We start from the raw sequence: 14,477 nt of genomic DNA, 5'->3' as shown, positions 1-14,477 counted from the left end.
AAAAAAAATCACTTATTCTGAGAGCCTAATGTTGAGGGAAAAAAAACCTGGAGCACCCGGATCTGGGTGGCCGATTGGAAACCGTCGAATTGGCTGACTCCTGTGTGTGTCCGTCCTGCGTCTCTTGATCCAGACGTCTCTTGATCCGGACACTTCTGACCAAAATTAATATACCCTTTTTGCAAGGGTATAAAAACTTTAAAAAAATAGAAAAAGTTTCACAATAAAAAAAAAATTGTAATGGCTTGCACATATAGCCATTTTACTTACAGCTGTGTTCAATAAAATAGCAGTGCCCTTAAGCTTTGACTTCAGAATTGATAAATCATATTAAAAATGCCATAAATGCACCAATATTTTTTAAATTCATAATTTATATTTATATACTATAAAATAACTTCCATTTTGGAGTGTACAAAAAGTCCCCCATTTACAGAAATGAATAAGATAGAAAAAAAAAAAAAAAACATTTCGAGCTGTTCGTAAAAATAGCGTCGACAACTAAGAATGAAAATTTGTCGAATCAAAATTATTTGTAACTTCAACTGCATGTCACCTTTGCATCTTAGGACTTAATTACTTAATTACAGCAAAGCTAAAATGAGATCTGCTGTTTCTCGGATAACTTCCCATTGATTGTTTTCCCATACATTTTGGTAACATATTACCAATCTGGCGACTGAGCTGACCCTGGCATTACATAGATTTATTCGGATTAAACATAACTTTTTCGAGCATGTTCCTTCTTTTTGCGTCGTCTTACAGTTGATATGACCATTTTGTGGCCATATTGCATATGATATAGGAGAGCTTAACCTACTTCATGATGTTCACGTAGACATGTCCATTCGTATTCCCACGAATCTTATAAATTGGACCAAGTCATTTATATGAGAAGCAGGCCCAAATCATGCCCCATTGCTGAACCGTTTTAGCGTGTCGTGTGGGTGGTATTCCGTATATTTATAGGCAACGTACATACTGTTTAGACCCTGCACCACCAAGCAAGACTACTTTGCGGACGTCTGGCCAGAGAATATTACGCTACTTGCAATGAGAAAATACATATGGAGTTTCGTCCAAATACAAACGTGCTTTTATTTGATTCGAAGTCAAGAGTGGGACTTTCCTTGGACTTCGAACTCTTGTTCTATGAGTCTACGCCGACAAGTGAAACACCTTACTGCCATGTTAAAATCATGTTTGAATTAATTAAAAGATGCAAACTGACTAACTATTTGCATGCTTTACGACAAGTTTTTCGGGTTTTTTTTAGTAGTCTAGGGCAACAGGGACCATCTTTGCAGAACAGCCAACTAAAGTTCTCATTTCTTTAATGTTTTACATTGTTTTCCAAAGTTCCACTACGTCTTTAACGGAACTTTTCGATTTTCCTATGTGTATATTCCATTTTACAAAAACAAAGCAAAAAAACTGAATCTTCTATAAAGAATATGCAAAATTTTTTAACACAGCTGTAGGTATGAAGTAAATGGAAGATAACAAGTTTTATCCCAAAAGCTTTCAAATAAGCAGAATAACACTTAAATATTTAGTAATACTCACTTGCTCTATTCTAAAGAAGGGTTCAAACTGCGTATCGAAAAATTCTCTTTCAATCCGAGACTTTGATTTTGGTGAAGCCCACAGTTGCACGGGATCTGTAGTTATTTCTATAAACTTGATTCCATATCCCAAGATAGCAACAATGATAACTCCGTTTAACAAAGTAACCCATGGATACGTGGCAAGCAATGTGCCCCACTTGGTAAACACACATTTTAAAATATATTCGGTACGCGCTCCAAGCCTTTCAAATAACGTTGTCGTTCTTGAGCCGGAATTTTCATTAACGTCATTTATATTATTATGAAAGTCATTATCTGCAAAGAAAAGAAGGGTTAACAATATAAAAGAAGTCGATTTAAAAGTAGTAGATACAGCACTCTAGACTTTAGTCCCGGTACGTTCTGATAGGCCAGAGTTAGGAACGAAATTAGTTTTTATACCATGCATCCATAGGGTGAAATAGTATATTAAAGTCGCCAAAATGTATGTAACAGGCAAAAGGAAGCTTTTCCGACCCCATGAAATATATATATATTTTTGATTAGCATGACGAGGTGAGTTCATATAGCTTGTTGGAGCTACAGAGAAATTTTGCATGAAGGGTTGTATATCTCGGATTCAGCCTGATCGGACCACTATATCATATAGCTCCCATACAAACTGCAAAGTCACGAACAGTGACTTTTCTCAATAACTTTGTTATTTTCTGCTACTATATCACATAGTTCCCATACAAACTGCAAAGTCACGAACAGTCACTTTTCTCAATAACTTTGTTATTTTCGGAGCTATTGTCGAAATTTAATATTGATGAGTTAATTATACCTTTAACCGACTGTGACAATTTGATCAAGTTCGGGCGACTATATCTTATAGCTCCCATAGGAACGATCGGTCGAAAACAGTGACTTTTATAAATAACTTCGTTACTTTTAACGCGATTGCTTTCAAATTAAACATTTCTTAATTTAATATATCTGTTAATGACTGTGCCAAATTTCATAAAGATCGGGTGACTATATCATATAGCTCCCATAGGAACGATCGGTGGAAAGCAGTGACTTTGATCAATATCTTCGTTATTTCCTATGATTGTAGGCCACTCTTTCGCAAACATAAGCCTTTTTAGGTAAAACGTTCTTCCACATTGATGGCTAATAGGTAAGGAGTTACCAAAAAAGTTGCAAGGGTATACAAACTTTTACGCGGTCGATGAACCCCGGCACAAAGTGTCCAGCTTCTGTAATTATTCCTCTTTCTAAGGATTTTGCTATAGCGAGCAAACCCGTTACTTGTACCACCTTGTAAGCTTAAAGTTGTCGTACGGCTTGCTTGGACAAGTTGAACAATATTTAGCCATGCGCCCAGTTTGGTTGCAGAGGAAAATGACATCCTCCTTACAGTCCTTGCGCAGATGCGCTGTTGATCCGCATTGTCAGCAATGTGGTTTCTTGTCACTTCTATTGAAGTTGGATTTCTGCGTAAACTGCTGCGGAGCTCGTTTTGCGGCTTACCGTTGTTACGGGCGATATTTTCATAAATGTCATATTTGACTATATGGCAACTCCTAAACATTACATTTGTACTGCTACCCATCACTACTCATTCCGATGAAGCAATACTGAAAGGTAGCTCCGTCAGGGATAATGGAAACGATTGTGGATAACGAATAATTTTTTTTATCACTACTCATTACTCAGTAAATTAGTTTTCTGTCATCTTGCAAACTACAAACAATATTACCTAGTGATCAAAGGTTGTTAGTATTGTATTAAAGGTCGATGTGTAATGCGCCATCATATAAGGTAGATTCGCTAGACTAGAGAGCGATCGCGGAGATTACGCTAATAATATAGTCGACCAACTACGCACACATCGCCAAATTTAAATCAGCAAAAGAGGCTTGGGATGCTTTGGCGCAGGCGTTTGAAGACAGCGGACTGACTCGGAAAGTAGAGCTACTAAAAAAGTTGGTACAGTTGAAGCTGAAGCAGTTTGCTTCGACACTGGAGTACGTCAATGAAATGAATATGACAGCCATTAAGGTAAGCATGCTGGGCTTTGTAGGCAACAACGTGACTGATGCTTTCTGGATAACCTAGTGAGTATCAGGCATTGGTCTGGCAATAGAAAATTCTGAGTCGACATTAACAATGCAAAAGGTTGCTGCTGGGTTCGAACCGTGGCAACGTCGGATGGGTTTCATTTGGGACACGAAATTACAGCTGGTAAAAGAAGATACCGATGGTGTTAAATACACTGTTAATGAATCGTGCCGGGATAAATGCATTGCGTGCCTCAAAGGAAAACAAACTCGTATGATAAGCAGGCAGACTGGAATCCACTCTGTGTTTTGACAATAGGAAGGAATATTGCAACCAGGAGCTCGAACATATGTTGCAGAATGCTGGTATTCTGCATCAGACTACAGCGCCGTACAACCCTGAGCAAAATGGAGTCGCAGAGCGTACGAATCGCACCCTTTTGGAGAGATCATGTTGCTGGACACAACGATGCCGAACAACGGCTCATATAACTAACCGAATGCCTTGTTGTGGTAATAGTTCATCTCCTGAAGAACTTTGGACTAGGTTTAAGTCAAACATGAAGTATATGCGTATATTTGTCTGTACACCAATGGGTCATATCCCAAGTAAATGCTGATGGATGGTAGATCTGGAGAATGCATTTTTGTGGGATACAGCGACACTTCAAATCATATCGTCTATACAGGAAATCTGGATGTGTAGTTTTATTGTGACATTAACTGTCGCAATAAAAAAGGTTGAGGCAAGACGTGAAGTTTTGACAACAACGCTGTAATCAATTCGAATGATATGCATCAAGAGAGTAATAATAGCGAACAAAAAGAAACTTAAAAGGCAAAACAGCTAAAGGAAATATTCATGGAGTGGAGTATGTTCCAAATTTGTGCGGAAATCTGTTATCTGTAAGCCAACTTGCAAAAAAGAGAAACAGGGTTGTTTTCGAAAGAACCCTCGCAAAGGCAAGGCCATTGGCTATTTGGAAACAATCTGTACCAATTGAATTGTATATTGCCAAAGGTAGAAAAAGCATTGGCTGCAAGAAATGGGTTCGAACTGTGGCAACGTCGGATGGGTCCCATTTGTGACACGAAATTACAGCTGGTAAAAGAAGATACCGATGGTGTTAAATACACTGTTAATGAATCGTGCCGGGATAAATGCATTGCGTGCCTCAAAGGAAAACAAACTCGTATGATAAGCAGGCAGACTGGAATCCACTCTGTGTTTTGACAATAGGAAGGAATATTGCAACCGAGAGCTCGAACATATGTTGCAGAATGCTGGTATTCTGCATCAGACTACAGCGCCGTACAACCCTGAGCAAAATGGAGTCGCAGAGCGTACGAATCGCACCCTTTTGGAGAGAGCATGTTGCTGGACACAACGATGCCGAACAACGGCTCATATAACTAACCGAATGCCTTGTTGTGGTAATAGTTCATCTCCTGAAGAACTTTGGACTAGGTTTAAGTCAAACATGAAGTATATGCGTATATTTGTCTGTACACCAATGGGTCATATCCCAAGTAAATGCTGATGGATGGTAGATCTGGAGAATGCATTTGTGTGGGATACAGCAACACTTCAAATCATATCGCCTATACAGGAAATCTGGATGTGTAGTTTTATTGTGACATTAACTGTCGCAATAAAAAAGGTTGCGGCAAGACGTGAAGTTTTGACAACAACGCTGTAATCAATTCGAATGATATGCATCAAGAGAGTAATAATAGCGAACAAAAAGAAACTTAAAAGGCAAAACAGCTAAAGGAAATATTCATGGAGTGGAGTATGTTCCAAATTTGTGCGGAAATCTGTTATCTGTAAGCCAACTTGCAAAAAAGAGAAACAGGGTTGTTTTCGAAAGAACCCTCGCAAAGGCAAGGCCATTGGCTATTTGGAAACAATCTGTACCAATTGAATTGTATATTGCCAAAGGTAGAAAAAGCATTGGCTGCAAGAAATGGGTTCGAACTGTGGCAACGTCGGATGGGTCCCATTTGTGACACGAAATTACAGCTGGTAAAAGAAGATACCGATGGTGTTAAATACACTGTTAATGAATCGTGCCGGGATAAATGCATTGCGTGCCTCAAAGGAAAACCAACTCGTATGATAAGCAGGCAGCCTGGAATCCACTCTGTGTTTTGACAATAGGAATGAATATTGCAACCAAGAGCTCGAACATATGTTGCAGAATGCTGGTATTCTGCATCAGACTACAGCGCCGTACAACCCCGAGCAAAATGGAGTCGCAGAGCGTACGAATCGCACCCTTTTGGAGAGAGTATGCAGCATGTTGCTGGACTCAACGATGCCGAACAACGGCTCATATAACTAACCGAATGCCTTGTTGTGGTAATATGTATATATGTACATAAACATATTCAAGTGTACACTTAAATTTTATTGCGTTCATATTTAATTGTTTATACTTGCAACAAAATGTTACAAGTTGAACTCTTTGTGTTAATTGATTTTTGGTATGGATATACTACACCTCCCATTTTTAGAAAATAACGTAATATTATGTAGATATTTATTGATTAATGATAATGATAATTGATGATTGATTAAAGGAAAAGTATGTGTGTATTTTAGGAAAATTGTTTTATTTGTGTCTGGCCAGACAAATTTTCTTACTCTCATTTATTATAATTTTCAGTTGTATGTATATACTTTTAATTAATTGACTTAGTGATAGTAGTTGAATTTTTAAAAATGTTTATATATTTCTCTTTTTAAAAATTGTTTTTGAAGATTTTTAATCAATCCTTATTTACTGTTTGGTATTATTTTTATTGTTTCTAATTTTTATGTTGTTATTTTTAGGTATTTTTAAAACTTCGAATGGTCTTAAATGGGATGAATCAAGCTTATGACCAGTTTCGTTTTTTAAGAAAACTGTATCTCCAATTTCAATTTTAAAATCTACTGATTTACTGTCATAAAAGTTTTTCTGTTTTTCTTTATGTTCTTGCAACATTATTCTAGCTCTATTGTATACTAGTTTTAATATAAACATAACTTCTTTAGAATAATCATCTATGTTATATAAAGGTTCTATTCTATTTATGCTATTAAAATGGATTGGTAAATTATTTTGTTTACCAAATACAAGTTCAAAGGTACAGTATTTATGTGTTACTGATGGAGTTGTGTTAATACAGCACACAAAATATTGTAACCATATATCCCAGTCAGTTTTATCTACTGATATATATGAACGAATGTACTCATTCAATGTCCTATGACTTCTTCCAACGGTATCTAAGGGCTAGTGGTGGTGTGCAGTAGACATAATATTGTCTATTTTTAAATATTTGCACAAGTCATTTATTAATCAATTTTTGTATTCTGTTCCCATGTCCGTAATGAACGTCTTCATTGGACCGTACTTCATGCATGGGGGTTTCGGTAATGATTAAGGGTGTTTTTATCTGCTTCATCGTTTTTGACTTTAGGCATTTTTCACATTTATTAATGTAGTTTTTTACTTGACGTATCAGGTTTTTCCAATAATAGGGTCTTTTTACTTTGGCCAAAGTTTTTGTAATGTCTGTATGGCCACCCTGTATAGGATCGTCATGGTATGTAGACAATATTGCTTCTTTATTCTTTAAAAGGTTCTATCGAAAAAGTTTCAAAGATAATTTCACTCGGTGCCAATTTGAGTTGTTTGATATCAAGTATACAGGCTTGTTTTTTAAGCCTTTGAAAAAACTGACCTAAGTCGAGATTTCTATTGGTGTACAGATTTCCAATCTCAATTCTTGCTATAACTTTTTCCCCATGTTTGAGAAAACATAAATTAGGTGCTATACGCTAGGTCACTACTTTTCGTACTACAACATTGCGGAGTACTTCATGTACTTTGGGCTTAGAATTGTATTTTCATTTTTATTTTCTGGACATAGATTATTTTGTCTGGAAGTGACTTTCCGGACATTCGCTTTTGTATTTTTGTATATGGTATATTTAAGTCGCCAAAAAGTATGTAACAGGCAGAAGAAAGCTTCTCAGACCCTATAAAGTATATATATTCTTGATCAGGATCAACAGCCGAGTCGATCTAGCCATGTCCGTCTGTCCGTCCGTCCGTCTGTATGAACACGTAGATCTCGGAGGCTATAAGAGCAAGCCACCAAATACTCGTATAGTATGTAAATGTATAGAGTTAATTGGAATTTTGGCCACGCCCCCTTACGCCCCCAGGAATCACATAAAACTATTTTTCTTAAAAAGTATAACAGCTAGAGACATCAAATTTGGTTTATATACTCGTTTAGTTGGCGCGCAGAAACTAATTGTTAAAACTTTTTGCCACGCCCCTTCCGCCCCCATGAATCACATAAAACTATTTTTCTTAACAAGTATAACAGCTAGAGACATCAAATTTGGTTTATATACTCGTTTAGTTAGAAACTAATTGTTTTAACTTTGTCCCATGAACTATTCATTCTGTTTCGCGAAAGCCCAAGCAGAGAGTTGTCCACTTTCCGCCCGACTTAACGTGGGGCGCAGCTAAATGTGATAGATTAGATTAGATAGATAAGATTGTAATCAGAACAAAAGAATCGAAAATGTTCACGAAAAGCATAGTTATTTCATCTATTTTAAGTTTGTGGATAAGGATAGCACCAAGAATTACTCTACGACTAATTAAAGAAGGAATATTGATTAAAAGAAGACTACACTGGTAGCGATCACCTGGACATTATATGCTCCACCATTAACAACGCACTCTAAAGGCACAACCACCAGCGAACAGATCAAAAAGACCAATCATTCCGCGTGGACACATTTAATCCATCGAATTTTGCGTCGGCACTCAGCACTCTTCCACTAGACGGCGATACATCAAGCCAGGCGGACACCAATATGCCCGCAGTGAGGACAGAATGCAACGCTAGCATGAAGGTCCAAAGAGGGCTTAGCTGACATCGAGCTCCCGTCTACTGGTGGGATGAGAACATTACGAAGCCGAAAAAAAAGTGTCTTCGTGCCAGAAGGCATTATCAAAAATCGCGTGGCAAACCGAGCTTTGCGATTTAGTAGAATATGACACCTGTGGCTTGACCTATAAAGTAGCCATGAAAAGCTTAGGGCTGTTAAGCCGGCGGCTCCAGATGAAGGGCGCATAGCTTGCGATAGCGATCCAAATTGTTACAACTGCGTCGAAGAAACCGCATCGACAGGAAGCATTATGCCGGCAGCAAAGATTGCCCGTTGACAAGATCTGGCGCCCAACTAACAAACAAACCGGGATGAAGTTTATTCAACTAAACCTCAACCACTGTGCAGTTGCACAGGATCCGCCGATATAGTGATTTTAAGAGAGCCGTATATAACAGGCGATGGTCCCCTGTGGTCAGTGGACTCGTCTACCAAAGCTGCCATTTGGTTATGCGGACAAAACGTGCCAGCTATGGAGTCGATTTATTCGTCCCTCGGCTACGTTCGCGCAAATCGGGCCCGAAGAGGGCATAGCCGACATCGAGCCCCTGTCTACTGGTGGGAGGAGAACATCGCGGAGGCAAGGAAAAAGTATCTTCGTGCTAGAAGGCTCTACCAAAGATCGCGTGGCAGATTGGAGTTCTTGCTGCTGCAAGCAGAACTTGCAGCCAGAAGAAGGGACCTTAAAGAGCTTATTAAGTCACGAAAAAACCTGTTTTCTCGAACTTTGCGACTCAATAGAAAATGACCCATTGGGCATGGCCTATAAATAAGCCATGAAAAAGCTTAGGGATTGTAGAAATTCTGTTCCCGGCCGTATCACCAATAGGCCCAATAAAAATGAAAATCGGTAGAAGACACCTCCACATATAGGCCAATTTGTCTTTTGGATGCCGAAGGCCAAATATTTGAGAGGCTACCCAGCACCAGAATAGATGTAGCAATTAAGACGTCGAATACTCTTAATGTAAAAGAAGGCGTACCTCAGGCGGTGTCTGAGAAGTCCACGTGCGTAAAAAAAACCAACATAAAATAAAAAAAAAATATATATATAAAACCCAAAATGAAAAAATGGCAACAATGGATAACTATTTCAAAAAAGTTTCCATTAGAAATCCGAGCATAGTCAATGATCTAATTGAGTCTTCCGAAGAGAGCAGTCACATTTCGTTTTTACCTAATGAATTAAATTGATATAAAACCAAAAGAAACAATAAATGTTTTAAAAAAAAAAAACACAAGAACAAAAAAAAAAAAAACATCATTCAACGACCAGCACCGCCCTGTCTCTCCAAGAAGAGAAGACAAAGGGATGCACCTCTCCTGGAAGAGCTACTAGAGGAGTGTCCAAACGCGCGACACGACCACTCACAACAGCTGAGTACCGGGCCCGTAAGGAAAAACTCAAAGAACCGAAAAAGAATTCCAGAGGAGGAAAATACGCTAAACTAGCACGGCAGAGGAGGCTTCTCCAACACCTCCTCCACACCGGACTAGACGACAAGGACCGGCAGCACTACACAGAGTGCCCCGAAGAAAACACAGCCCACCTTCGCAAGAGTGCGAAGAAATGCAATGAGTAAACAATTCTCTTGCCTTTTTATATAATTGAAACTTTTACGTCTAATTCAAATTATTTCAAATAAAGAAAACAAAAACATGTATAAGTTTGCACTTGTTACACAGTACAACCACTAACAGAATCTGTCAGACTAATAGATATATCAATCAAACATTGTTCAAGCTGCAAGACTACGCATGTCCTATCCTCCTACATTTCCATGTCTCTGGCTCACTGTGCAAGACACAGTTTTTGCTCTCTTTAAAAAGAAAAACTTTTAATTTTTTCCACCGGTCGTTCCTATGGGAGCTATTTGATATAGTCACCCGATCTTTATCGAATTCGGCACAGTCATTAACAGATATATTAAATTAAGAAATGTTAAATTTGAAAGCAATCTCGTTAAAAGTAACGAAGTTATTGAGAAAATTCACTGTTCGTGACTTTACGGCTTGTATGCGAGCTAAATGATACAGTCACTCGATCTTTATCAAATTCGGCACAGTCATTAACAGATATACTAAACTAACAAATGTGTAATTTGAAAGCACTCGGGCCAGAAGTAACGAAGTTATTGATCAAAGTCACTGTAAGGAGGAAGTCAAGTTTTTCCTCTGCAACCAAACTGGGCGCATGGCTAAATATTGTTCAACTTGTCCAAGCAAGCCGTACGACAACTTTAAGCTTACAAGGTGGTACAAGTAACGGGTTTGCTCGCTATAGCAAAATCCTTAGAAAGAGGAATAATTACAGAAGCTGGACACTTTGTGCCGGGGTTCATCGACCGCGTAAAAGTTTGTATACCCTTGCAACTGTTTTGGTAACTCTTTCCTTACCTAATAGCAATCAATGTGGAGGAACGTTTTATCTAAAAAGGCTTATGTTTGCGAAAAAAATGGCCTACAATCATAGGAAATAACGAAGATATTGATCAAAGTCACTGCTTTCCACCGATCGTTCCTATGGGAGCTATATGATATAGTCACCCGATCTTTATCAAATTCGGCACAGTCATTAACAGATATACTAAACTAACAAATGTGTAATTTGAAAGCACTCGGGCCAGAAGTAACGAAGTTATTGATCAAAGTCACTGTTTTCGATCGATCGTTCCTATGCGAGCTATATGATATAGTCTCCCGATCTTGATCAAGTTTGGCACAATCGTTTATAGGTGTAAGAAACTCACCAATATTAAACGGCAATAGCTCAGAAAATAACTAAGTTGTTGAGAAAAGTCACTGTTTGTGACTTTGTAGTTTGTATTGGAGCCATATGATATAGTGGTCTGATCCATCTGAATGCGAGTTATACAACCCATGCAGTATATACAGCAAAAGTTAAATATCCTTATTTTTTGAAATAAACTATCACAGTGTTACAGAAAGTTATCTATTGATTCGATATCGACGAACCCAACCAATTTTGAAGCCCTTTTAAAGAGGGTAACACAAAACTTGCAAGGGTATACAAACTTCGGAGCGGTCGAAGTAGGCCCATGCCCTCTGTTTTTTTTTTTTTTTGAACCACTAATATTTCAACCATTTTTAATTTAGTTTTTCTCCATATTTTTTAGAACTGCTTATGGTATGGAGTTTGTAATACCGATGCATTAAATCATAATCAATATTGTTCCTATAATGTTACATCAAAATCAATGCCAAATAAAGGAATAGCCTTGCTAAAAGAAAGGTCCAGCTTTTTATTGGATGATGGCCAAACTAAATTTTGCTGTGACACTGAACAGGTATATAAAAACTATTCACTACTTGTTGATACTTGTTGGGGTAAGGTTTTAAAGCATAAAAGGAAACACATTTTCAAACATTTTTTGTGAAGATGTTTTATATATGTATATGTTGTATATAATATATATTTGAAGTTTCAAACTTGGAATTCTATATATGTATGTATATATATAATTCGATCCATGGCGGCGCATCTGCTGAGGCTCAATGAAAAAAAAGGGATTTGCGGTGCGCACGACCACATGGTTACAGGATCATTCGATCAAAAAAAATTGCTTCTAAAAGCTAAAAAATAACCGAAGGTAATGACAAAGCGTTTTTTCGAAATTTATTTTTTCGAACGGTTTTGAAGTAAAAATTTCGTTTTTCGGACAAATTTTTAATAAATTAAAAAAAAAAAAAAAAAAGAAAAAAAGCTTCGTCACGAACTGCTTGTTTACATGTAAAATTTGAAAACGATCGGTCAAGTGCTCAGAAAATCGATTTAAAGTTTTTTATACTCAAGCAGCTTCACTGAAAACCAATCATTTGAAGCGCGATATCTTTGTCTTTTTTTATTCTGATTTAACTTCAAATTCAACCGCCGCCGTGTGCAGACGTGTTTTTTAATGCACTCCGCAAAATGTAGTGCAAAAATAAAAAAAGATCGAGTTTGCAAAAATTGTGTAGGGCTCTCAGTCGCCTCAGAGACGCCTATTTACAATCATATTGCTATTAGTTTGTTCTAATAGCAATAAATAGTAAGTTGCAACAACAAAGTGCGCAATTTTTGGAAAAGCCATGTCCACCAGTTCGGGCCCAAGCTCTCTCGATCCCCACCAGCAACAGCTACAAGAACTAATTGTACAACAACAACGTGAGCGTCGACTCGCGGTCCAACGCAACAACGCATACTTTTCGGTGGTGTCGCCGACCCCACTGAATGCTACCGTAAGCAATAACACTGAAAGTGCAAGCCACTCAGCAATCAACAGCAATTTACCGTGGAGGGAGCAGTGTGCTTCTCCATCAATATCGATAACTGGGTCACCGATTGCACAGACCAGCACCGTCAGCTCGTTGACAGCAACTACTGCAACGTCTGCCAAAGTATTGACCTGCCCCAAGCCGTCACCGACAAATCGCGCAAGGTCAGCCACAGGAATAAACCCAACGCCTTCTGTCCAAACTGGAATGGATAGATACATTAAAATAGCTAAGCAGAAGCTAAGCCCGCAAAACAAAAAAAGTGGCAATACGCCGAAAATAACCAAACCAAATAACCGAGTAGCACTCCTAAGCGGGAATCGTTTTAAAATTCTTGCCGATCAGCAAGACGATCAAGCTGGCGCTCTAGATAAAGTTAAATCGTCTAGACCACCCCCTTTATATGTATATCCGTGCAGCCAACTGCAGCGCCCTGATTTCGAAGATAGTAGAAACAGTAGGGGCAAATAACTTTGTTGTAACCCCTATCAATAGGGGTAACATAAAAGAAATTAAATGTCGAACCCAAACTGAGGACAATTTCCGCATCATCAAAAAGTACCTCCGTAATGCTAACATTAACTTCTATACCTACCAACTAAAAAGCAGTAAAGGGCTCCATGTTGTGTTAAAGGGGATTGAGCCATCGGTACCAACTCAAGAAATAGCAGACGAATTGGCCGAAAAAAACTTTGCTGTTAAGTCTGTTGTCAACATCATTAACAGAAACAAAGTCGCACAGCTGCTCTTTTAAATCGAGCTCCAACCAGATGCAAAGCGGTCGAAGCCAAATGAAGTGCACCCAATCTACAACCTTCAGCTTCTATTGAACAGAAGAATCACCGTAGAGGAGCTCCATAAGAGATACCAACCACCGCGGTGTGAAAACTTCCAGGAATACAACCACACCTCTAACAATTGCAATCTTAGGTCAGTGTGTGTTGGCTGCGGCGAACATCATAAAGATGGCACTTGAACGAAGACAGAAACAATGTCGCACTAAGACTATGCAGTAACTGTGGAGGGAACCACACGGCCAACTACAGAGAATACACCTAAACGGGCGCAAACCCTCAGCTGGACCAAAAATCATCTAACATGCCTGCTACAACCAGTCCTAGTGTATCCTTCGCTAGTGTGCTCCGAACTGGACAGACGGAGCCCGCAAAAGAGACCCCGTCACTCCACCATCTACAGAATCCGCAACCTAGCGCACCAGAGCTTGGCCAGCAAACTCCAAGTGGTTTAGAGGCCCTATTGATCTCACTCAATCAAAACATGACCACTTTTATGACGTTCATGCAAAACTGTATGCACGAACTGATGCGTAATCAAAACCTGCTTATCCAGAAGCTTATTGAGAATAAATAATGGCTTCCCTACGTCTATGTCTTTGGAATGCTAACGGCATCTCCAAGCACAAAAATGAACTGCAACTATTCCTAGACTCAAGTGAAATCGACGTTTTGCTGATTTCGGAAACACATTTAACATCAAAAAATAATTTTCAAATACCAAAATATACCTTCTACGCAACAAACCATCCAGACGGAAAAGCTCATGGCGGGACTGGTATCCTAATCAAAAACCGTATAAAACACTAGTTCCTCAACAGATTTGAAACACAGC

The 14,477-nt window shown here is 38.6% G+C and overlaps 1 protein-coding gene across 1 annotated transcript in view; it reads right to left on the bottom strand.

The window, feature by feature from the left end:
- The window catches only part of Npc1a (Niemann-Pick type C-1a), a 379,153-nt gene that overhangs the window by 46,692 nt on the left and 317,984 nt on the right, over positions 1-14,477 (bottom strand). Inside the window, exon 8 of the mRNA XM_068283957.1 lies at positions 1,567-1,883. Coding sequence (XP_068140058.1) covers positions 1,567-1,883 — 317 coding nt within the window. The remainder of the gene's footprint in view (positions 1-1,566; positions 1,884-14,477) is intronic.

The sequence above is a fragment of the Drosophila tropicalis genome, unplaced genomic scaffold, assembly GCF_018151085.1.
Source record: "Drosophila tropicalis isolate 14030-0801.00 unplaced genomic scaffold, ASM1815108v1 contig_258, whole genome shotgun sequence".
In the NCBI taxonomy this organism is placed as follows: domain Eukaryota; kingdom Metazoa; phylum Arthropoda; class Insecta; order Diptera; family Drosophilidae; genus Drosophila; species Drosophila tropicalis.
The sequence above is the reverse complement of the archived record's forward strand: the minus strand, read 5'-3'. Positions and strand labels throughout refer to the sequence as shown.